This window comes from Odontesthes bonariensis, chromosome 7 (genome assembly GCF_027942865.1).
Source record: "Odontesthes bonariensis isolate fOdoBon6 chromosome 7, fOdoBon6.hap1, whole genome shotgun sequence".
Taxonomy (NCBI): domain Eukaryota; kingdom Metazoa; phylum Chordata; class Actinopteri; order Atheriniformes; family Atherinopsidae; genus Odontesthes; species Odontesthes bonariensis.
In genome coordinates, this window is record NC_134512.1 from 32,809,637 (window position 1) to 32,835,023 (window position 25,387).

General features: G+C 42.2%; 1 protein-coding gene across 4 annotated transcripts in view; it reads left to right on the forward strand.

Moving 5' to 3' along the window:
* Positions 1-25,387, forward strand: part of hipk3a (homeodomain interacting protein kinase 3a) — a 32,724-nt gene that overhangs the window by 2,210 nt on the left and 5,127 nt on the right. The window contains exons 2-17 of one of the 4 annotated variants that reach the window (XM_075470596.1): positions 1,354-2,396; positions 3,059-3,250; positions 3,417-3,598; positions 12,355-12,478; positions 15,060-15,179; positions 16,163-16,249; positions 16,435-16,619; positions 17,463-17,628; positions 19,303-19,423; positions 19,593-19,687; positions 20,855-21,009; positions 21,306-21,467; positions 21,553-21,906; positions 22,072-22,233; positions 22,315-22,580; positions 23,622-23,833. In XM_075470596.1, coding sequence (XP_075326711.1) covers positions 1,356-2,396; positions 3,059-3,250; positions 3,417-3,598; positions 12,355-12,478; positions 15,060-15,179; positions 16,163-16,249; positions 16,435-16,619; positions 17,463-17,628; positions 19,303-19,423; positions 19,593-19,687; positions 20,855-21,009; positions 21,306-21,467; positions 21,553-21,906; positions 22,072-22,233; positions 22,315-22,580; positions 23,622-23,833 — 3,624 coding nt within the window. In that variant the 5' untranslated portion in view covers positions 1,354-1,355. The remainder of the gene's footprint in view (positions 1-1,353; positions 2,397-3,058; positions 3,251-3,416; positions 3,599-12,354; positions 12,479-15,059; positions 15,180-16,162; positions 16,250-16,434; positions 16,620-17,462; positions 17,629-19,302; positions 19,424-19,592; positions 19,688-20,854; positions 21,010-21,305; positions 21,468-21,552; positions 21,907-22,071; positions 22,234-22,314; positions 22,581-23,621; positions 23,834-25,387) is intronic. The other 3 variants (XM_075470598.1, XM_075470599.1, XM_075470597.1) reach the window with 3 other exon arrangements.

A 25,387-nucleotide genomic window follows, 5' to 3' on the forward strand; every position in this document is an offset into this window, starting at 1 on the left:
CTTAATTCTGTCTCAAAAGTGGACAAATAAACAACAAATAATAGTCATCCTTGTTGTAAGCCTGGCTTGTATACTCCAAAATATATAAGTAAAAGAACAAGATGTTAACTTTACAGTAATTTAACATGATTACAGTTCATTTGAAGCATGTTTGAGAAAGTAATGTTGCTGCTCTCTGTGGACGCTGATAATCAGCCTTATTGGAACCGTCAGCCAGATGTTGATGTATTGCACCAGATTAGGAAAATGTGCAGAGATGTGATGCATTCAGCCCTGACCCTGTTTGCATCCTCTAATAGAGGGCAACCGATGTATTATGAAAATGTTCAGGGCGCGGGTTCCTGCACTCTTGATGTTTCACTCTTGTAATTAGAGTTTGTTGGAAAAATACAATAAAACTTAATAGTACTGGGTAAGCTGAACAGATGTCTTCAAAATGAGCTCAATGAACAGGGTCAAAACTGCTGAATATTTGCAATAATCATTATCTGACTCCCATGCAGTATAAATGAGAATCCATCTTGGAGGTTGTTTCAATGCAAATTATGTTTTTATACATTCATCCAGAATTTGGAAGTAGAGGGGACTTTGCCTTTGTTGTATATTTATGTAAAAGCCACTTGGTTCCAGCATTTCTGCTGGACCATTACGATCATAATAAACAAAAACAGCTGCCACTTTAGCTCACAAATGGCCCTCTTTTGACCTTACTTTATCTTTTTGATTAATTCCGATTTTCTTTTTTTTTTTTTTTTTAAACCCATCCAAACTAAGTTTGTTGTTTTGTTGTCATGGCAGCTTTGTAACCTGACAACTTGCATTCTTTGTCCCGGAACAGTAAGTTAGTAGCTTCCCAGACAGCAAGACTCTAATTAGTTAATGGGATCAGTCGAGAGTAATTTAAGTATCATAGTTTTATTAGTAAAATCCTGCTGAGGGACAGCATACTCATCACACTTGGTGGTGTATCGGTTTCCCTCTGTGTTGCTGCTGCTGTGTGGTTTTACTGTGTGTGAAACGTATCTTCCAGTGTAGTGCGCAGGGGACAAGCCAGAGATGCATCGGGCTTTCCCCATCTCCTATTACTGTAGGGTACTTCCCTTTTCCAGTCAGGGTGACATGATTGCTTAAATTTGTATTTGCTCAGGCAAGATTTTACGATGTCTTTTTTTTTTTTCCTCCCTAACACAGTTTTTATTAGTGTTTTATTTTCATATAGCAAATTAGGCTACATTTTTCCGTTGCATTACTTTTTTAAAAATGTGAATAAATGATCTCTGCGTGTTGATAAATTAGCCAAATCTTGAGGTCTAAAAACCTGAAGGAATAAATGTTACTTTCTGTGTTTTGAAGGTATGGCCTCACAAGTCTTGGTCTACCCATCACACCTGCACTCAGATCAAACAAGTGCCTTAGGAACCAGCAGCAGTGGTACCAGCAGACACACAGGTGAAGCTCACCGCACTAATAACACCAGCAGAGCCTTTCAGCACCGACCCCCACCCAAGACCTATGTGATTGGAGTCAACTACGGTATCGCATATCCCAACAACGTTATCCCGTCCTCATCTGGGGCTGATTTAGGAAGACTTCACGGGGGGATACAGCTTGGTGAAACGGAGCAGTGGGCATTACAGACTGCGGGAACACAGAGAACGGTCAGCTGGGAGAGGCTTGGAGAAGGTCCAGCTGAGGTCCAGGATCAGCAGTCTGTCGACCGAAGCAGAGGTCCACAGGAAGGGAGCCTTGGAAGAGACTGTAGCGGAACTGCATCCGGTGGAGGTTTGAACCGTGGGACACTCAGGAGAGAGCGTGTGAGAGCACAGGAAGAAGAGGCCAGAAGCGGAAGAGTACAATTGAGAGGAGGATACACCAGCCTTTTTGACACAGGTGCAACCCAGAGATGTGAACAGAAGATAGGTGAAGGTGGGGAACAACTGCAGGAGAACAGCTGCATCAGAACCATGCAGATAGTGGAGGAGGTATCTGCTCTACCTTCACTTCCTCCCCCTGTGGCCATGTTGCAGACGAGCACTGGGAACAACGCAGACACTGTCAGAGTAGGGGGTGGAGGGCTGCAGCCTGCCCAGCCCAACAGGGTTGAAGCGTTGACCTGCATTGGAATGGGTGTCGATGGGACTGAAGTCAGGCCTAACGGCAGTACGGAGGTTTTAGCAGGAGCGACAGTGACCAGAACCGGATCAGCAGATGGTGACTATCAGCTAGTTCAGCATGAGGTTCTGTGCTCCTTAAAGAACAGCTATGAGGTTTTGGAGTTTCTGGGTCGAGGCACATTTGGCCAGGTGGTGAAGTGCTGGAAGAGGGGAACGAATGAAGTGGTGGCTGTCAAAATACTGAAGAACCACCCATCATATGCACGTCAGGGACAGATCGAGGTGAGGATTTGTTGGAGTTGAACAAAAATATTGTCGATGTTTAAACTGAAATTGTGGATTAACAGTAAAATCGGCTGGTGTGTGCTGCTCTGAATTGCTTACACCAGTTTACACCAGCAGAAAAAACTGCTTGTCATATTTTCTAATCTTTACAGGCGGTAGGGGGAAAAAAATCAATTCATGTACATATCGCAATATTTTTATGGGATGATTTTAAATTATTTTACGTCATATCCGTGTCCAGAAAAACTTCATCAATTCATTACATTAAGTTATGTTAAAACTAGCCCACATTTGTGCTGTGTGGACATTTCAATTCATTTTGTAACTGTAAACTTTAAAAAATGCTGTACATGTTAAGTAGCTCTTTTTGTCTCAGTTGAAATGAATGTCAACTGAGGTGCATTGTTTATGGGAATGACATTCATTCTCGAAGTGTATGATTCAACTTGTTTGTTTTTTAAGGAGGAAGAAAATTGCAATTACTGATCATATCGAATCGCAATACTTGTAGAAATCGCAATTATCAAGAATCGTGATACAAATCGAATTGGCACCTTGGAATCGTGATACCAAAGCATATCGTCCCATCCCTAATAGACGGCATTAGATCTTTCTTCGTGTTAAACTGTCTGTCATCAATGTTGTTCCTGAACTTTCAGGTGGACATCTTGGCAAGGCTGAGCAGTGAGAATGCAGAGGAGCACAACGTGGTGCGGGCTCTGGAGTGTTTTCAGCACCGCAGCCACACCTGCTTGGTGTTTGAAATGCTGGAGCAAAACCTCTATGACTTCCTTAAACAGAACAAGTTCAGCCCACTGCCACTCAAAATCATAAGGCCTGTTCTGCAGCAGGTAAAGTGGCATCTGTTACAGAACTATATACCGACGTGTGTGAACTCTGATGGAGAGCTGCTCAGAACAATGCACTGTTTGGGCCTGACCCATCTAATTTGAGTTTGAGCAATGCAGAGTGACATATTGGATGACTTATTTATCAATTCTTTGTCATTCTTTGTAGGTGGCAACAGCCCTGAAGAAGCTCAAATCTTTGGGTCTGATCCACGCTGACCTGAAGCCAGAGAACATCATGCTGGTGGACCCCTCCAGGCAGCCCTACAGAGTTAAAGTCATCGACTTCGGCTCGGCCAGCCACGTCTCCAAGGCTGTCTGCTCCACTTATCTGCAGTCAAGATACTACAGGTGAGCGCCTTTTCTTTCAGCCGACTTTCTGAATGATCCGTCATACGCTTATTTCCGGAACACTTTGGTTTCCTGGGCGACGGTGAAACTTTTGATTTGAATCTTTTCCAATCTTCTGGGAGAGCTGTTTTTAAAATTGTGAAACTTATCATCTGAAACTTTCCCTGCTTGCACAATCCAGTATCAGTTTGACTGCGTAAGAATGACTGAAAACGTAGTGGTAATTGGTGATGTTTTTGGCTTCTGTGAAAGCTGATTAGACACTTGTGGTAAAGCAGAGGTTACATTACACTGTTGGCACACAACAACAGATGCATGGGAGAGTGAAATCTATTGTATGTCAACCACAGGTCACATTTTTTGAAATAGAAACGGCCTCAAATGAAGCCGGTTGTCAATCGCAATGTTCACAAATGCGTTTCACAGGGTAGAATATTTTTAGGTCGATCAGATATGTCAAAGTGAAATGTCATTTAATTTCTGATCATGATATGCCGGCGTAGTGATGTGACTCAGCCCCGTGGGCTTTGGTTGTTTATGTGTACGTGTGTTTCCCACAGGGCTTAGCAAAGTCTTTCCTCAGCCTTGTGTGTTGGGGCCGTCTCTGCGCTTATGTAATAAGAAATGGTCGGCATTAACCTACACGCTCTCACTGGGAGTTCCCCCTCATGCCTTCCAGTTGTTTTCCTTTGTTTGCCGTCTTTCTCAGCTGTGCTGAATCGTTTATTTTTGCATGTATGGATTGTTTTAGGCATGTCTGTGCGTTCCTTTGGCGTGTCACGCCCTAAACTCTCCTCCTCGCTTTGTAATATGTAGAGGAACTGAAACATTAATGCGGAACGAACATGAAATACTTGACATGTCTCCAAGAGCAAAAGGGAGAATGTGCTTCTGAAACAGGGCTGTGATCTTCACAGAACACTGTTGTGCAAAAGAACTTCATTAAGTAACTAAGCTGTAAGCCCCTGGGCTTACATTATGACGCACAATACTTCAAGGAACTGCTTTAATTGAGAAGAAATTACAGATTGAACAACGTAAAAACGTTTTTAAATGTCCAGCCATAGCTATTTGGGACTCATTATGGACAAGTTGACATGTAGAAGATGACATCCAAGATTGTGTTTTCAAGGCCGTGTCTTTCTTTTAAAAACCACATAACAACAAGCTGACCAAATGGGTCGATTAGATCGACCTAAGCAAACTGTTGCAACGTCGGCAAACATTGTGCAACCCATTACACATACCGTTGGTATATTGTGTATGTCTGCAACTAATGCGCTGCACACGCCCGCCATTTCACTCTTTAACAGTGCGGATTTTATTGCCTTGTTAGGAACAAAGCGCTGTTGTAGTTATTTCAACTTTTTTTTTTTTTTTATCGTTAAGCGGTGTACGAATAGGGATGTGACATTTTGAGCTTCCTATTACACTTAATTTGTAAAATTCTAAGAGCAGCAAAATGTCAGCAGAAGTCATGTGAAACTTCCTTTTTCTAGCAAAAGCAAGCTTCTTTGTAGACCTTCCTCTGCCGCGGAGCCACAGCTGTTACATAACATGAGGGATTTTGCTCTGCATTTGACCCGGTGAAGTGTGCGCTCGTATGTGCCCGTGTGTGTTTTTTGTCTTTAAGCAGTGTTGGCAGCACTGAGATCATAGTGCAGTTAAAAATGGACTCGCGGTGAATTTCAGCGAGGTCACTCGGGACACAAAAGGCTAGGGAAGAATGTGGTGTATGAAAACCCACATTTGGGTCCCGGAAAAAACATTCAGACATTCCTGTGTGCGTCTGGGTGTGTTCATACGTGTCCCTCGGTCTGTGCAGCAGCTGCAGGGGCCGGGTACTTCATGCCTGCAACGCTTTGCACCCAAACGTGTTTCTCAGTAAACCCACTGAGCTTTGCTGAAGGGCGTCTGTGACCCGATTGAGCCACAAAGCTGTAAACACCCGAAAGGGGGTGGCGTGTGGACATTTTTCCTTCCATCGGGTCATGAGGTTTAAAGTTTGAAACATACACATCCACTTTCATGGCTCTCTTTTCTGTTTATCCGCTGCACATCCCACATCCTCTCCGCTGTGTGTTAATGTTCGGGGGAGCTTGTTTAGATTACAGTAGCTGGTGGTATGGGATTATTCCTCGTTGAGTTTGTGCAGTGTGCACCGGTAGGCCCATGTTTCACATTGTTGGATAATTATCTACATTCATACTGAGATGTCGCAATGTTTTGCACGCTCCATTTTCCATGTTTGTAGCACCTAAGTGTTCCTCGTTCTCCGTGTCCTCTTGTTTAGACATGAGGTTGTTGAGAGAATAGTCTTTTTTTCATCTTGTATTCTCATATTGCACGTACTGTATAATGTACCGTATTGATACCACAGAGAAGGACCAAAAAGTGCAGGCGTCACCACAGTGGTTAAGAGGAAGTTTTTTTTTTTTTTTTTTTTAAACAGATCTGGGGTTTTCCCTCGACTTTCTAGAAGCGTATTTTTTTCCTGGTCAGTTTTTCTTTTTTTTTTTTTTAAAGGGTATTAAAACTCTTGTACTTTTAACGCACTTGTAAAAGTTTAAATATGTGATCAAGTGTAGATTCAATTCCAAGTCCAGGGATTTTTGGTGTTTGTTGTGGAAGATGAAGACGGTGAGTTGCAGCATTTTGGCGTCTGCTGCTGGAGATAAACGCTGACCACATCACGAGCATTTGGATTACAGACACCAAGCCGAGTTCAGACTAAAAGGTGTTTGGAGTTGCTAAATTATAACGTCAAACATTTAGTTTCTTTTGTGTTCAGAAGTTTTTGAAGTTCACTCTACGTGGCTGATCCGAGACGAGGTCACACACTCCAAAGTTTTTCTTTTAGGCAGTTCCAACTGTCATGCAGACTAGTCTCTCTCATCGTTAATTTTACATGCACAACACAATTAATTCACTCGGGTTTTCGTGACGTGGCATAATGGAACCCGTAAAGAGACATTGGCTCACGCCAATGTTTGTTGTATTTTCTTTCTTTCCCTTTTCCAGGTTTCCAAGTTGCTTGCACACTCATTGCTCGTAGCTCCTCACGCACAATAAATCAACAGCTTTGAAGGGCGTCTGTGATTATGTGTGTCGATTTTTAATTTTTGACCTGATTAGAGCTGTAATCACCCGCGGGGATAGCGTGTCGACATGTTCCTTCCATCAGGTCATGGGGTTTAAAGTCGAGGAGAAGAAGCAGACTGAGCCTTTTTCAGTTTTAAACGCACACATCCAGCTAAATTGTTACTGTTAACCTCATACATTTAGTTTTTTTTGGGTTCAGACATCTCTTTTTTTTTTAAGTCATGTTCACTCTATGTGGCTGATCTGAGACAACCAGTCTCTTCTGATCTCTATCGGGCAGTTCCAACTGTTCAAACAGTTCAAACTTCTTCCCCTCCGACTCTTTGAAAATATCAAACGCATTAGATATTCTGTCAGAAACTGATACCAAAATGATGTCTCCAATCTTGGCCATTTATGTGTGGCCTCCATCATCTCTGTGGATTAAAATCTTGCAGTGTTATCAGGGTTTTAGACGGTGAGCAAATGGAAAGCAAAGAAAATAACATTACTCTTTAGCGTAGGCCGTCGCTTTAACAACTCTGTTGTTGTTACTGGGAGGAAAGTCCTTCCTGATAACGCTCTTGGCCAAAGTTTTTTTTTTTTTATGTTTTGGTTTGATACAAAGTCGACATTTGAAACTGCTGTATGTGTATCTGAGCTAAATACAGGTTATTCCCGGTTTCCTAGACACTGTTGTACAAAATGTACACTAGAAAGAAAGAAAGAAAATGTTTTACTTCCATTACAAACATCCACATACTGTATGGATGTGGATGTTGACTGTTTTTCACCGGGTTCGTCTCTACCTTGTTCCTGTTATAGGACAACCACACACTGCTACGTTGCTGCATTTAATTGCCTAATTACTACATGTGACATTGGAGCCTTGCACTGCTATTCTTAAGAATTTATATTCTAAATTTGTAGTCAAGTTGAAGTAAATTGGCCTTTTTTTTAAAAAAATATTTACCCGCAGCTCTGCAACTGCAGCGTTTTGGTGAGACTTAATCATCACTTGGAAGAGCAGTTTGGGTTTGATTCTGCAATTCTCTGAGGTTATTAGTTTTTGTTAGTGCTTCTTTCTAGGTATGACTCTGTGGCAGAAGCTTTTTTCAGTGTTTGTCATGCACTAATGTGCTGTTGCCGTGGTAACAAGACACAGCAGGCCCTGGTGACGTAAAACTATCCACAGCAGTGAAAATGGAGCACTGGGCTATGTGAATAATTCAGCTTGGCAGATCAGGTGGAAGAGAGACGGCTATCGTTTTAGCAGGCTCACAGATTTGGACGGGTTGTATTGGGTTTCCTTCGTCAAGGTGTGATTTCTTTGTTTAGGAGGTGTACTTTACTTTTACGCGTAGTCTCGTGGCGCTGACATGTGAAGATTTCCTCAACAAAGTCATGTAGGCAGGTTGTGCCAAGATTCATTTGAACAAATCTTGAGTAGAACCTTGGAATCAGCCTCAAATAGACTTTTTTTCTTTCTTTTAAAAGCTCATCCAAATGTTGAGTTTTTGCTAACTGGGTTCTCTTTTACGCTCCACAGGTTCACAAAACAGAACAAGAAGAAGGGATTTTTAAAAAGTGAAATTGGAGGAGGTGTTTTTGCCATGCTTGTTGCTTTGATATTATTACTTATCCCAGTTTGTTGGTCAGTGGGAAGGCGTAATGTGTCTGTGGAGGGCAGACCCTCTGCTGTTAGCATGTGTTTACAGTATCTTATGAAGGATGCAAGAGAGCTCACAGGAAGATGTTTATGTTAACATGTTGATAGATTCTTCTGACGCCACGGTTCTTTGTTTCCTTGTTATTCATGAATCCATACGCATAAGTCTGGTTGATTTAGTTCTCTATTGGAATATTTGCCTCCGTGTTGTGAAGCATTTGAGCTTGTTTATGTAAATGCCAGTGTCCTACATCCATGAATTATAGAAACACTCAGTCACTTTTTTTTTTTTTTTTTTTTAGTGTTTTCATAAATCGCAGAATAAAAGACATATTGTATGTTGCATCTGACTTGATTGTCACTAAAGTAAAAAGAATCCAAGGATGTGGTTACTGAACTCTCTCCGAAACTAGTTCACCTGATGTTTAATTTGGGTATAGAGTGCCATGATGGGAGCTTATACTGTGGCTCTAAGGTCTGCCACACTTTAGGACACCTGGAAACCAAGGGATTTATGTGACTCGGTATGAGTTTGTAGACCCTTTGCTCTGAAAGCAGACTCAGATCTGTTGATTTCCTTCCCTCTTTCAGCACTTTGTTCATCTTTGCTCAATAAGTCAAGCTAGCTGTGTTCTTTTAGAGTTGCAGATGTTAGGTCTGGTTCTGGGTACATCGTAACAGCTGCACTAACATGGGTCCTTCAATCAGATTTTTTGTAAGGCAGATTTTACTCTCTGTGTTCCTCTTATCTACTTTGTGTTTTTTTTTTTTCCTTTAGCTCCATCTCCTCCATAACAGGAACAGATATCAGCACATTATCTGTGTTTTAGGCAGTCGCTTGCAACAGTGTTGTGTTCCTTTGAGGCAGGAAAAAATGTCATGTCATGTGTTATTATTATCTATGAGAGTTTTGCTTAGAATGAAGGAACCTGATTGTTTTCAGTCACTACATTGATGCAGAAAAACAAGAAATGTCCTCACCCGTGTTAAATAGTGGAGCTGCTGTCAAACGCAACAAAAACTTGTTAGCATTTTTATTGAATTGAATTAAATGAATTCCTTCTTTCAATTCTTTCCATGTGAATCCTCTTTAGTGATGTATTGATTTTATTAAATTAATTTGTTGCTCTGAGCTTCTCGTCTTGTGACCAGTCATAAATTCAGCCACTTTTCTTGGATCATTGAGGCTTTTTGCACAGAATATTTTTTTTTTTACTTCACTGTAAAATGAGAAATAAGCTTAATAGTTTGTTTAATTAAAAGCAGCATAAAGTTCCAGCTCCATTTGTACGTGTGTGGTTATGTTTGCTTTCTGCTTGCGTTTGCCCTGGCTGCTGCACATGCAAGCTCGGTCTTGTGGAACATGAGACGCAGTCTTACGCATTAAGCTTCAGTAATGCTGCTTGACTTGTTTTATACGTGATAATCATGGATCAGCGCTGGGTCTAGATTTGTTAAAGCACGGGGGCAAACGTGTCCTGTGCTAAGCTCGGTCACATCATATTCAGCATCTCATATTTGCATAAACTCCCTGTGGACACAGTACATGTATATGCACACACAGTAGGAGTGTGCTGCCATACAGTAGGCACTGTTTGTTCTTGTCATAGCTGCTGCTCTCCACTGCAACCAGTTGGTTCTGGAACCTGGCCTGCCCGCTAAACACCTGTGGGGGTGTGTGTGTTCGTGCGGATGTAGATGGTGTTATGTGATGAGCTGTTTCAGCTCTGGAAAGTTGGGGCCATAGCTTGTCTGACACTGGTGTAGCCATAGTTTTAAAGCTGAGAGGAACAACCCACCCATTTTAAAATTTTAGTCCTCTTAAAGATACTCCGGAGTAGATTCAACCTGGGGTCATTTGAACCGTGATATCCAGCCAAGTAGCCCACCCAAAGTTTTTTTTGATATTGGCTGAACATCAGCTGAGTTACTGAGTTATCCCGAATAGCTTCGTACAAGGGTTAATGGATCCTGGCAGTATCTCCAAAATTACCACACTAAAATTACATGCCATGACACCAAACTTCTACAGTAGTACAAATATGGTCTGTACTCACAAAACGATGCATTTGGAAGTTTGAAAATAGTCCAGGAGTTTATTATTATCAACACAAGCCTGATAGCTTCTCTGCAGCTAAAGCTGCGTCGACGTCACTTCCTTGATCTGGGAGCTTCAAAGTAAGATGAGGGTTGATCTACTACTGTAGACAACAAAACAAGGCTGCTCAGTTTCTCCATTGATAAAATAAGTTCACAACTCTAAAACATAAAAATTCATTAAAAAAAACATGTAGAATATAGCATATACTTTGTTGTCTACAGTAGTAGATCAACCCTCATCTTACTTTGAAGCTCCCAGCTCCCAGAAGTGACGTCTACAGGTCGTCTGGATCCGGTCTTTTATCAGTTCCCAGAGTCAGAACCAGACATGGAGAAGCTGCATTCAGCTTCTATGCTCCACATGTCTGGAACAAACTCCCAGAAAGCCTCAGATCAGCTGATACACTCAGTGTGTTTAAGTCCAGGTTGAAGACACACCTATTTTCAGCTGCATTTGAATAAAGCTCAAAACTTAATCCTATTTTAACTACTGATTTTATCTATTGTTCTTATTTCTTTCTTTTTTGTTTAAAATTTAAATCATGCTTTTTATTTCTACTGTTTTAATGTCTCTGTAAAGCACTTTGAATCGCCTTGTAGTTGAATTGTGCGGTACAAATAAACTTACCTTGCCGTACATATTTAAAAGCAGAAGTTTCCTCTTTTTCAGTGAGCACGGCACATTTTTCATTTTTATTTTTTTCTCCTTTTTGGTGAGCTTGAACAGTTGGCTTACTTGTGTATTTGCACTTTGCAATGTGTCCAAATGAGGCATTTTTAATAAAAAAAAATTGTGCAAGTTGATGCGAATGTGTTTTTATTTTTGCATCCGTTTTCATTTTGTATAGGAAAACCACAATCAGTGTCTGGGACCATGCTTCACAAGGTTATTGTGTAAATGTCTGAGACGGTCTCCCCATTGGCTCTTTTTGGTGTTGCGCAACTTAACTTCTTCCTTTTTGAAAGAGCAATAGGAAATGGCAAAATGTAATTTCCTTCAGGCTAAGGAGGGCAGCCGGCATGAGCAGCGTAACAACTGTTGGACTTTCATGTGCAACTCGCTGTTTACACGCACGTATAGAAACACACGCACACTCTTCCAGCCAAATGCACATGGAGCGATGACTGATGGCCTCATTTTTCACCTCGTAATGCTGTTTCATTATGGTCTTGCGTCCAGTTGTTGCTCGGCAACAGTCATTTCCCCTGTGGCTGTGACAGCGGTGGTTGCTATTTGTAGCACTGTTGCTTAGCTGCTGTGTCCAGTTCTAATAGCCCTTTGTTTTCATACATCAGCTCGCACTTATCATGGAAGATTACTGGTCCCATTTGCATTGCGCAGTTGGCAAAGTCCAAAATAGCCTGTTGATGATGTAATCGTCAATAATTGCTTGCATGTTCTTGGAAGTCGTGACATGGTGGGATCTTAAGTGTTACTTAAATAATACGACCCAAAATGGGATTATTAAGGGTAAAGCAGTATGAATTTTTGAATTCTTGAATAATAGAATGGATCTGTTTGTATTTCATGACCAGTGCCTTTCCAACTCTTGTGTGTACTGCCTATAATTGGGATTTATGTGTGTGTTTTTATATTGGTGGAACCAAACTCAGAGTTAACAAATTTCCCATAAAATGTGGTCGCCGCTATGTTTGTGCATTAATGAGATGACGTCCGATCCTGCTGCATGAACCTAAATCGTGTTTGCTGTGTTATGTGGTTACCTTTCGTCACGGCGGATATGTTTAAGTTTCTTCAGGAGACCCTGAAGTTGAGAAAGTTGTGCTCACAAACATTCTCTTTTGAGCTTTGTGATACCAGCCTTGTTACTTTGGTGAATCCATATATTTGGTGGTTTTATCCAGTGTGTTCATGAGTTTTCTGTCCCGTCTTTTCTCCCTGCAGGGCTCCGGAGATTATTTTGGGCCTACCATTTTGCGAGGCCATCGACATGTGGTCGCTGGGCTGTGTGATAGCTGAGCTCTTTTTGGGCTGGCCCCTCTACCCTGGAGCACTGGAGTACGACCAGGTAACATTTCTCACACATGGACTACAGTTACAAACCCCAGAGACCCTAAAGATGTATAACTTTTTATTTGTTTTTGCTCAGATCTCTGGCTTTATGCCTAGATTCCAGCAAATCCACCATAATATTCGCCTAATACTCATCTGGAAAATGAGTGAATCAGGAAATTGTTTTCGGCAAAGTTTGATTATCTTCCCACAGGGTTGTGTGGTCTGAACTACACAACTGGGACTCTTAAGTGGATTCCCCAGGCAAGGGAGATGGAGCATGGGAAAGGGCCATTCCACATTCACACACCAGCACAAGATTATTTTGTTTTTGAACCAATTCTGTGAAGAACAGAATCCAGCTCATCGTGTTTATTCCTTGATACGGTGTCTTGATTTCCCCCGGCTGTAAGAGCAGTTTGAACAGTCATTAGTCACAGATAGTGGCCTCTCTGAGCATCAACAACTCTGTTGTGTCACAGGGCCTAGCCAGGACATACTCTTGCACACCCACACGTGCACATTGAGCCCCCAAAAGCATGCAGTTCTATGCCAAGGCTCTCTGCAGTTCCACTCTACACAGCAAAATGTATTTATAAACATAAGCCCGATGGTAGACATGTGCACAGTCATGCACGCACACACACATGCTTGCACACGCACACACATTCAGTGCACCATCAGCGGGTTCTCAGTCCAGTGCCCTCTGGCCAGTCGGCGTGTTTATTCTAGGCCGTAGACACGTGCACACGCACACACACGGGCGGTGAAACCCATCGCTGTAATATTCTCATTCATCATGGATTTTCTGGAGTCTGTATTTTGAAAGCGCTGATGAAGATGGTGCAGGCCTGAGGAAATTTCCACCATATCTGGGAAATTCACAGATGTTTCGCCTCACAGGAGTCTGAGACAAAAACTTCTTTCCTAACCGATATAGCTCCATCTCCAAGTTCCAACATGATCTCTTGGCATGGCACCAGCTCTTATCTTTTAGCTATGGCATGCTAGCAGCTGGTGCCAGTCTGTCGAATGTAGTGTCAAAACTGGGAAATCCAGCAGGGCTTTGTTCAGTTTTACGGCTGAAATTCCACCATTGGCTTTCTTAGTTTGTGTTAGTAATGATTACTTTTCTTGGTGGACATCTTCCTTTAGTTTAGTACTTTTCCTTATGACCAGTATGCGACATCTGTGATAAGAGCGGAAAAAATATTGCATATACCAAATTGTGCCCCCAAAATGGAAGTTCATTCATAACTCTGCTTGTTTTTGGATTCACGCACAGTAGGAGCAACACAAAATCCAAACTAGCAAAGAAAATGCCGTAGCTTTTTTAGTGCTTCAGTCCAACCCGAGTTCTGAACAGACCCTGAAATATCAGATCCAAGTTTGGATCCTTTTGGTGAACACGTGTCATGAATTTAAATATCTATGTATTATATTTCTTAGTTCAGCAAATCCTCTTGTGTAACAGATTTGACCATCTGTGTCCCCTTTTTTTAGAAGATTGTGACTGACCTTTTTGAGCAGTAAGAAATTAAACATGTCTGTACTTGCTCATATGGATTTATTGATTTAAATGTAGACTTCGGTCATAAGATCAACGATATGGATCGACTTGTTTTGGTCCGTCATTTTAAGTTCTAGGCTTTCAGCTTCGTTTAGTTTAACTGTAAATTCGTAACTCACAATTTAAGCGTGTGACTGGTTGGCTGCGTCTTCGCTGGGCCTGTTAATCTGTCAGACTGTTAGTTTTGCAGGGCTGTGGAAGTGTGTGTAGGTCAAAATAAGCTTTGAGAGAACAGGAAGAGCATTTCTAACAACCATCAATTGGATACTTTAAACACCATTGTCCTGCTGAATGTGTGTCGTGTTTTATTATGTTTGGTAAAGTGGTAAAGTACCAGTTTAACTGTCAACGACCAGCTGCAGGTAACCTGAGTCTGACCCATGACACCAGGTGTCATTTAGCTTCAAGTTTTAGATAAATTCTGTCACATGGTAGAAAACTCAGCTGTCAGACTGAATCAGCTGCACGTTATTCACTATATTAAAGTGAGCATCCACAATCAGCATTTAAAGTAGATGCTTTTTTTCTTACTCAACTATTATTCTTTTTGGATATTTAAGAAATCAACTTGTATTTGGATGATTTAGCTCTTACAAGCTACACTGCGATCATGAACAGTCACCTGCAGGACTTGGTATTGAAGTCTGAGTGAGAGAAGCTGGAGCAGGTTTGAATATGGGAAAATTGTCATTTTGCCATTAAAAGAAGATACAAAGATTTTTGCTTATGTTGTGGTTCTAAGAGAAAAGAACTGGAACGTCACGCTCGCTGCGGCGTTACTCTGCAGCTTTTAACAGGCAACCTGAACAAACTCCAACAAACTGTAAAAGAAGCTTACCTGTTGTGGATAATGTCACGACTCGCCTTGCATTTTGCTCTGGCTGCATGCAGGTTTGCTTCAGACTGCATCAGCTCAGCTAATTTAGAAATCTGTTTAAATGAATCCCATTCAGGTTGAATAGTTCGAGTGATTGTGACTTTTCTTGTTCGTTCTCTCCTCTCTGTTCCTCTGCCTCGCTCTGCTCAGATCCGGTACATCTCTCAGACTCAGGGGCTGCCAGCCGAGCAGCTGCTCAACAAGGGGACCAAGACCTCACGCTTCTTCGCCAAAGAATCTGACTCTCCCTACGCCTCCTGGAGACTAAAAGTAACTATATTCAAGTCACAAAAACGCATAGACCTACAAAGCGAAGTGCACATCTGCCTAGCAACCACACACCATTAACAGTCACTGATTGCTGTGGATGGGTAATGGAGATGCAGATAAGTGGGGAAAAGCAGCAGATATTTATCAGAAATTCAGGGGGGAGTATGAAGTGGCAGCTGTCTCCCAATAGTGAACGTCTGCATAAGCTTTTCAAAACAGGACAAAGCTCAAGGAAATGTGAAACTGTGTTTAGACTACCTGCTGGGCGTCTTCTAAATAAAGTTTGGATGAATGAAAGCTAATGTTTATCTCTCCATGACCTTTCCAGTAAAAGCCTAATTGGAACCATTTGGCTCCACAGATTTGCATGGAGACGAACAGAGTTAGCTGACTTTATCTTATATTTTGACCTTTCAGTGCTTATCATTGAAACAAACCCAGCACACACGAGCCGCCAGTCGTGTTCTTTGTGCCGTTATACGAGCACAGAGGCAGAATAAGTGACCCTCAGTGTGGGTTCAGATGCATAAGCATGCTCATACTCCACTTATTTCATTTCACGTGGAACAGAAAGTCCATTGCCTTCAAATTTTATTTAGTGTTTTCATAAATCCCAGAATAAAAGACATTGTATGTTACATTTGACTCAATTGTCACTAAAGTAAAAAAAAAACAAATCATGTAAAATCACATTGCTTCACAAAAATTAAGCCTTAATATTTCTGTAGGAATTTAGAGGATAAGTTGCAGCCAGGTGCTGCTAATCAACTTAACTTGATTAACTCTATACAATTGATAATATGCTATGTGCTGTTGTTAATCTGAGGTTTTGTTACTGCATTTTGAGATTGAGTATGGACCAGATTATTATTTCTTAAAGATCTGCTATACAAAACCTGTTGATTTAAAGAGGGTATACTTTCTTTTCATTTGTTTGTACCTGCTGGTGATTATTGGTTCTTGTCTGTCTTTTATTCTTGCAGACGACTGAGGCCCATGAGAAAGAGACGGGACTCAAATCCAAAGAAGCCAGAAAGTACATCTTCAGCTCTCTGGATGACATAGCGCACGTAAGTCTGAGCAGAGGAAATTACTTTGATCAAATCTAAACTGGGCCAGAAATGAGAGAGCTTGAAATACTCTCTGATACATTTCTCAACATGTAGATTTGTGCCGTGCAAACACTTGCATTAATGGTCATGTCTTGTTCTGATGTTAATTTTCTCTCTCCGTCTGCCCTCGCTGTCTTTATCAGGTGAACTTGGTGCTGAGTCCTGATAACAGCGACATGCAAGCAGAAAAGGTGGACAGACGGGAGTTTGTTTCTCTTCTGAGGAGCATGCTGATGATCGACGCTGAGGACAGGACTGTTCCCTCGTCTGTCCTAAATCACCCCTTCCTCACTATGACTCACCTGCTGGACTACCCCCACAGTAACCAGTAAGGCTCTGTCTGCTCCTTGTTTGTTTCCTGATGGCGTGTTCCCACTATGCAGTCCGGTACGGTACGGGTCGGGTCGGAACGGTCCGCTTATTTCAGTGTTTCCATTACCACGAAAGAGTACCGTACCGTTACCATTTTCGTAACCCTTCTGCTTGGGGTACGGAGCACACGGGACCGGTTCCAGGCTCTGCTCTCCGTTGTTGGTGAGGAGGCTGTCCAGCGGGAGCTCGATGACGCTGTGCCAAACGAAAAAGCTTTCTAGCTGATTGCCTCAAAAATGGCAGAGTGGTTTCAACCTTCAGTCCAACCCGAGTTCTGAACAGACCCTGAAATATCAGATCCAAGTTTGGATCCTTTTGGTGAACACGTGTCATGAATTTAAATATCTATGTATTATATTTCTTAGTTCGGCAAACCCTCTTGTGTAACAGATTTGACCATCTGTGTCCCCTTTTTTTAGAAGATTGTGACTGACCTTTTTGAGCAGTAAGAAATTAAACATGTCTGTACTTGCTCATATGGATTTATTGATTTAAATGTAGACTTCGGTCATAAGATCAACGATATGGATCGACTTGTTTTGGTCCGTCATTTTAAGTTCTAGGGTCAGTTTGATCAGCCGAAAACTGGAAATTATGACAGTGACCGGCCGGTCACCGATTGGATATAAAACCGGCTTTTTTAATCGGCGGCCGATTGATCGGTGCAGAGCTAATGGGAACGCAAGCTGACCCCAAAGCGACCCGAACCGACCCGTACCGGACTGCATAGTGGAAACGAGACTTTAGTGCACGGCTTACAGCACAAACTTCCCTCTCACTGCTTTGTTTCCTCCCTCAGTGTGCAGTCATCTTTCCGAATCATGGACATGTGCCACAGTCGGCCCAGCAATGCAGTTTTTGATGCTCTCAACCAGAACACCATTCATTTCTCAAGACCCCCTCTTGCCCCCACCATCTCCTCCGGCCTTCCTCTGGGCTACAGCAACATACCGGTCCACACTCAGGTGAGACTCTGCCGATGTTTGTGCTAAAAATGGTCTCACTCGGTCCTGCAGTTACGAGGTTACTTCAGAAATGCTGCAAATACTTTCAGTGTTTGGCTATATGATGCATCTGTGCACCGCATGTGTGCTACTTGGCTAATGAGGGGGTGCCGTATGTGTCATTGAGGAATATTGGCGTTGCTATTTGTGCTTCGTGTGACACCGTCAGTAATTCAGTACGGTGACATGTGTGCACGTAGTTATTGACTGAAGTAGGTGTGACACTGCAACACTGTAAACTTGAGACTGAAGACATGCTGCTGCTGCTTTTTCTGTAGGAGAACATCGTAAATTTAGCTGAATTCACCGCAAACAGCCGTCTTTAAGTTACTTGAATGGTTATTTATTTATTTAGTATAGAGCAGAGCAATGGTCTGCAAATGCTGTAAGCAACCGCGAGTTGACACAGTCTCAATAGGTTGCTCTTAACTCACAGTGTAGTGGTCTGACTAAAGAAGCCAAGACGCATATATCCACATAGCACAGTTAAGCATTCAAAGTGCTTTAAAGGGATAGTTCGCCTCTTGAAATGAAGCTGTATGACATCCCATATTAGCAATATCATTTATTAAATTTGACTTACCCCCTGCTGCGTCCTGTGAGCCGAGTTCCAGCTTTGTTTTGGCGTTGACGAAGGTAGTCCAGCTAGTTGGCTGGGGCTTAAAAAATAAAGCGTTTTGCTTCTCTAAACAATATGCGTTCAAAAGAGTAATACATTTGCATCACAAAATCGTTCTCCAGGAAAAAGTCAGACCTCACAATCGCTTGGTGCTATTTTCATGCAGCTTCATGTCAAAAGAGGCGAACTATCCCTTTAAATAGAACATAAAAGCAATAATAACAAAAGAGAGAGGTACAGTACAGTGGAAGTTGTTCATCAAAGTCCTTCAGTTTAGATAAATGAATCAAATGCAGTGGAAAACAGGAGAGCCTTAAGTTTGCTGTAAAAGAAGCAAGAGTTGAAACGGAAGAATAAAGAACAGATGATCTGAGAGCAGCTTTTTTGAAAATGTGGCTGTTTTTACTAAAAAATGTGAAAAGGTTAAACTGTGGAGCATGTGTGAAACCAGTCTAGTTGAGCGTATAACACGCAGGAGCAATTGGACTGCCAGCTGCATCATACAGGTGTGCTGGTCTGGCTGGTTGAAAAGCACCATTTCCAACAATGTAGGAGAGAAAGCTTTATTGTTGGAGTGAGCTTAGCATATAAAGAAATTTAGAGCGCTGCTCCGCCTGGTGCATCAGACAGTCAGCTCACCCTCAGCAGTAAAGATGTATCATAAAAAAGATGAGCAAAAAAATGAATACATTTGCACACAAAGGCGGTTCATACTAGCATGACAAAGATGTTTCTCTTGGGTTGGACTTTGGTTGACTGGCAGTTTAAAAGTCTGCTTTAGGTCTGACTTGTACAACAACTTTTTTTAAACTAATGTCATTCAAACACGCCTATTGTTGTAGTGTTTTCTCCCAACTGTTTGTTCTCTCTTTTTATTTCTCTTCTTCATCCTTCCCATCATGTCCTCTAATCACCCTCCTTTCCACATCCCCCCTCTGTGTCCTCCATCTTCTCACCCGCTCTGTGCTCCTCTCCTCTCCTCTTCCACCGCCTCCTCGTACGTTTCCTTTGTGCAGTCTATAACCCAGTCGGCTCCGTCAGTGTTGCACCCTGGGATTGCTCTAACAGGGAATGGTCAGTTTGGATGCAGTGACTCGTTCCCACCTGCTCTCCTCCTTTGTCCCCCCACAATACAAGGTATTTACCCCGCACACATACATTATTTTGTTAGTTCTTATTTGATATGTTTGTGTTCTTGGTCAGATTTGAAAAGTGGAATTGTCTGGTGCATAGATTCCCTAATATGTCATTTAAAATAAAAATGTAACTGATTGTTTTATGTTTATATATATTTTTTCCTCCAAAGGTAACCTTAACCAGCCAGCAGCGTATTCCGTCCCCATGGTAACTCAGGCCCCTCCCATCCAACCCCTGCCAGTGAGACCTGGTGTAATAGCTCAGGTAAGAAACAGACTCATCTCGATGTTATCTTGCTGGTGGTTTTCTCTAACCACGACAAACGTCAGCATGCTGACGCGCTTACCCAAGAGTACCGAGTAGTCATACTAAATTACCCAGAGCGCACCCATTCTCAAACACTCCCTTCCTTTTTATCTCAGTTATTCATCCGTGAAGCTTTAGGACTGCATTTTATTTTCCACGGGCGTACAGCATTTGTAGTGGTTCCCGGTATAGTACGCATCTCCAGAACCACAGCTTGCCTTGATGGCACTTACACACAGACAGACTCACAAAGCAAATCCGGTTTCTGCTACAGTGTTGTGGCTTATAATGGCTTCTGTAGATTTGAGTGTTGCATCATTCAAGCACATCCTCCTTCAACAGCTCTTTGCATAGAAGTGTAAACCCAAGTTGGTTAGAATACTTCATAAGATGGGTAGATGGATTTATTAAAGACTCGTAGTCCAGATGACATAGAAAAACAAGCAATTATAAAAGTACATAAAAAGAATATTCATTAAAAAAATGAAAAAAATAATAAAAACACTCCTAATCTTTTAGGAGGCAATCATACCAATGTTTCCAATATACAGAAGTATATCTTACTGTACTATATTTAATGTTAGTCAACAGTAGGATAATTCTATTATTAGACTCATTTAGCCGGCAAATAAATTTATACATGAGCTTCCTTAAAACAGCCATCAAAGAGCTGACATTCGCCGACACAAACAGTTCACTGGCACTGCTCCATCTGGGCTTCTTTAACAAAAGTCTCAATGCATCATTATAAGCCACCTTCAATCTCTGAGGGCTGGCTTTTTTTAATAATTGCACCATACGTGTGCCGTTTACAGTGAGGTACAATAAGATCTAAACAAGTTCAGTTTAACTTCATCAGAGCAATATCCAAATTTCCGAACTAGAACATTAGCTTGAGCATATAACATTCGAACCTGACGGTAAATGTCCTCATCTGATAGACGGTCAGTCAGCACATGACATCACAAAGGTTTGTGATTTGGAGCCGTTGGGACTCTAAAGGGCGACCTTACAAACTCTGGCCTCTGTGCTGAAAGTTTTATCATCAGGTGCTGATCTGACACGGAGGTGGATCGGTACATGTTTGCATATTATCCCTGATTATATCCACTCCGCTCTTATTAGCAGGCCTGGTCGAGCCGAGGCCAGCAGCTTCTGGTTCCAGCAGCCTGGCAACAGATGACTCCTGTAGGTCCTCCTCCTTCTCACCCACCTCCACCACCCCCTACCTCCCTAACCAATGACACCACAGCTGGCCCACAGAGGATCGGAGACTGGGGGTGAGTCACCAAAGTCTGAGTCATCTAAGCCTTAATTCTCGGAAAATCCACTGTTTGTAAAACATGCTCTTGAGGTTTTTTTTTTTTCCAGTGCATTTACTGTGGATATTTGTGCTAAAAGAAACGGTTATATAAAGCGGTGGCTGTAATGTTATGTCAGAGGTCTTTTAACAGATCAAAACAGTTTTGTTTACATTCATTACAGCATAGCTTGGACGTATAGTGCTCAAAGTGTTGTTTTTTCCTGGATTTAAAAAATAAATAAATAAATAAATAAATAATATACCCCTTAACAGAAAAATATGTTCACACAGCAGCCACTATAATGCAGTGATGCAACAGCCTCTCCTGACCAATCAGATGACAGCCCTCTCTGCCCATCAGCCAATCAACATCGGCATAGCTCATGTTGTGTGGCCACAGCCAGCCAATAAAAGGAACCGACATGGTCACAACAGGTGAGAATGTGCTCCTGTTTCACGTTTTTGAAATGAAACTGCTCTGAGATTGTAAAATCTAATATATGAATTATTCTGCATCAAGGAACCTGTCCCATTCCAGCAACATCCACATATCAACATGCCGAACTCCCAAAATGGTGGATGTTGTTGGACAGGCGGCGGCAGGAAGGGTGCAACCTCAGAGGGAGGTTCCTCTGGTGCAATCCCAGCAACCGGAAATTCAAAATACAGACGAGGAAGAAGTGAGCTGCTTTAAAGAGGCGGTGCCAAGTGCCAAGCGACAGGTCGATCTTTCCAGGCAAGCACAGCGGGACGTGGCGGTCCTCATGACCGATACGCCAAGCCCAGCTCCCAGCGTGATCAGCATCCGCAGCGATCTGAGTGATGCAGAGGACGAGGTCGGGAATGGAGATCCTCAGAGCTGCCGTCTGAATGAGTGAGTATCAATAAATCAATAAAACTGCTAAAGTCCAAATGAAGAGAAATATATTCCTGGCACAGCGGAGTTTGAATCTGCAGCATATGCTTTAAGCCCAAGACTACCACGACTATCAGATCTGAACCGCTTGATCCTAAGAAAACTGTGATATTCTGTCCATAGGTGTAAAGAGGAGTGTGTGTGTGAGGCTTGCAGGAACACCAGTGTGTCTATGGAGAGAGTGTGTTCCCTCAGCAGCCCTGACAGCAGCCTCAGCACCAGTTCGTTTGCCTCCAACTCTCTCCAGTCCAGCCCTTCAGTCTCACCGTGCAAGAGGCCCAACAGGTAGTAAAGAAAAACCATGTGACCAGCTCTGAGATTCTGATTGGTTGAGTCCTAATGTGCCATTCCTCGCTCCCCGTTCAGCATGTCTGAGGATGACGGTCACGAGAGTGGGTGTGACACAGTGGAAGGCTCCCCCACATCTGATACATCAACTTCCCCACGCGGCAACAGTGCCTACCGTTACCTTAACAACAACAACCGCCCACCCTTGGCTGCCATGGTAGCGCCACTTCCTTCCCCACATGAGCAGGGCAAGACTCCTCGTGGCGTCAGGACAATGATAGTTCCTCCAATGAGAGTGCAGAACAACAACACTCAGGGGACAGAGGAGCGTGTCCAGAGAACAGGTCAGTGGAAATGTTTGGTTTATTTTTTTTTACATATTTGTTGGTTGGTGCTTCATGAAAATGTTGTTTGTGCGCCATCTCACCCAGACCAGCATTTTTCTTTCTTTTCTTTTTTTTAAACATAAACATGCTGCCTTCTTACCGCTTGTCATGTGGTCTGTCATGTGTGCGTTGGTGGCGTCCGCTTTGCAGGTCTTATGGAAGCAGTAGGGCCATACTGCCCTCTAGTGGGCCATAGAGACTTCAACAGGTGATCAAGAGACACCAGCAGAGAATTTCCCACTGTGGTTTAATATCTTATAGATGCATCCATTGTAGGCAATGCTGACATTGCCCATAAATAATCTATTATGGCTTTCCCTTCATTCAAGTTAAATTTTCTTATCAATCCCTGAAGTAACTCTCATCAGTCTGTAAACAGGATTTCTCTGAAATGAAAAGTACCGAAAATGATCATTTTATTCAACAGAATAAAGCCGAACCATAATCAGTGTTTTACTGCAGAAGACAAAGTCTGTTTAGCTCCTTTGGCTTGAAGGGAAAGGTGGATGCATTTTATATTTTTATTTTTTTTCTCTGCTGGTTCTCATCATGCAGCAAAAGTTGCTCCCAAGGCACTGATGTGAGATCAGTTTCACCTCTCTGTTCTCCCCAGATATTCATTTTAATTAATGGTTTAACGCTGATACAGATCAGAGTCCAAGGATCAACTTTTTCTCTTTTGATGCCCCTTCTGAGTGCCAGAAATCTCTGTTTTGCCACCTTTATTGATTTTATTGTCTACTTTAATGATGATGATTAACAAAGGTGTGATGGCTCTTTGACATCAGTTGAAACGTGTTATTTTGTGGCCATAAAATGCTATTTTGTCATTCCTTTACACTGTTTTACACCCTGGCGTGCCTTCTTGTTTGAGTTCTTATTTTTCTACTTCACTGTCTTCGGTTTTGGAGGTCATACAGACTACACCTGCCATCTATTTTTGCCCTCATATATGCCATTGCCTGACTAACGTTCGTCTTCCGCCCGCCCCACTCTCAGAGTCCTGGTTCCGATCCAAAGGGCGCTGCAGCCTCGTAGGACAACAGAGCACTCCCTCCATCCCCCTCCTCCCATCCGCCCCCCTTCTGTCCCGGCAACAAAAGGTGACGGCGCACCAGCAGCAGCAGCACCAGCAGCAGCACCAGCAGCAGCACCAGCAGCAGCACCAGCAGCAGCACCAGCAGCACCACCACCCTCTTGGTTTTGGACAGGTCAGTTCAGTTTCTGTCCTTTTCTCTATTTGAACTATAAAGTTTTTAAAGAAAGTGACCCAGCAATATCTACAGGAAGAATATCACATTCAAAAACGCTTCATAAAGTAGTTTCACAGATGAGTGCTCTTCTTTGCATCATCCAGGTGAAAGTTTAAACCACTGCTTACATGAAGTCAGAGTAAAAATAAAGGTAACAAAGGGCAGATATCATAGCCAAATGTTGTTACTGCAAACATCTTGTGTTTGGAAACAGATCATTCATTAAATTAGTAGCTGATGTGATACAAAAATAACTGAACTGGTGTCCTGTAAATCCCTTAAATATTAGTGGACATACCTCATGTAGACTCTGCCCACACTTTAAAGACGGTTCAACTTAGAAAATAATGTAGAAGCTGTAACCAGCATGTCACAATCCACAGAAGAAGAAAAAAAAAAAGGCACCACAAGATGCCTCAAACCCTGACCAGACGCCTGAAGTCGGTTAAAAGGACAGTTTACTGTTTAATAGCATATATTTTACATAGTCTACCAGAAAAGAAACATCTGTAATTCTCTTCTCTTTCAGACAAATACTTTAAGATCCCATTTAACTTAACAAAAATATGGCTTCCTGATGCTCAATCTACACATGTGCAGCAAGCATTCAAGTTTTGTTAAGTTCTATTGCCTCTTTTATAGAGTTTTTTGCAGCTTATTAAAAAAAACCCAGTTGGTATTGTGTCCCGGGACAAATGAGTCTTAAGGCTTTGTTTTCCTCTTCAGTGATGAATCCTCTCAAATGAAAACTTTTCCTTTACTTCATCTGGAAAAAAAACAGTTTTATTGAAACTTTTTGAGGTTTGTTTTACGGTGTTCAGCTGTTTTGCATATCTGAGAATGATTTTTTTTTTTAAAAACAAAATACAACAACTGAGGCGTGGTGAGCCCATAGTCTTCTTGCCGGGGGTCGTAAAACTCTTTTTGGCGCCAGCCATGAAGCTGCCGTGGTCAAAGAAAGACGAAAGAATGTCGAACTGTCCCTTTTTAATTTGGAAAAACACATTAAGGCAGGAACAAAGTCAGCCTACTATCACCTTAAGAATATATCAAGGTTAAAGGATCTGATGTGTCAGCAGGATCTGGAAAAACTAGTCCATGCATTCATCTTTAGTAGGCTTGACTACTGTAACAGCATCTTTACAGGTCTACCTAAAAAGTCTGTTAGACAACTGCAGCTTATTCAGAACTCTGCTGCTCGAGTCCTCACTAAGACCAAAGAAATGGAGCACATCCGTCCAGCTCTGAGGTCTTTACACCGGCTGCCTGTCCATCAGAGGATAGACTTTAAAGTTCTGATGCTGCTCTATAAAGCTCTGAATGGTCCAGGACCAGAATACATCAGCGACCTCCTGACCCAGTATGAACCTTCCAGCCCCCTCAGGTCATCTGGATCCGGTCTTTTATCAGTTCCCAGAGTCAGAACCAGACATGGAGAAGCTGCATTCAGCTTCTATGCTCCACATTTCTGGAACAAACTCCCAGAAAGCCTCAGATCAGCTGAAACACTCA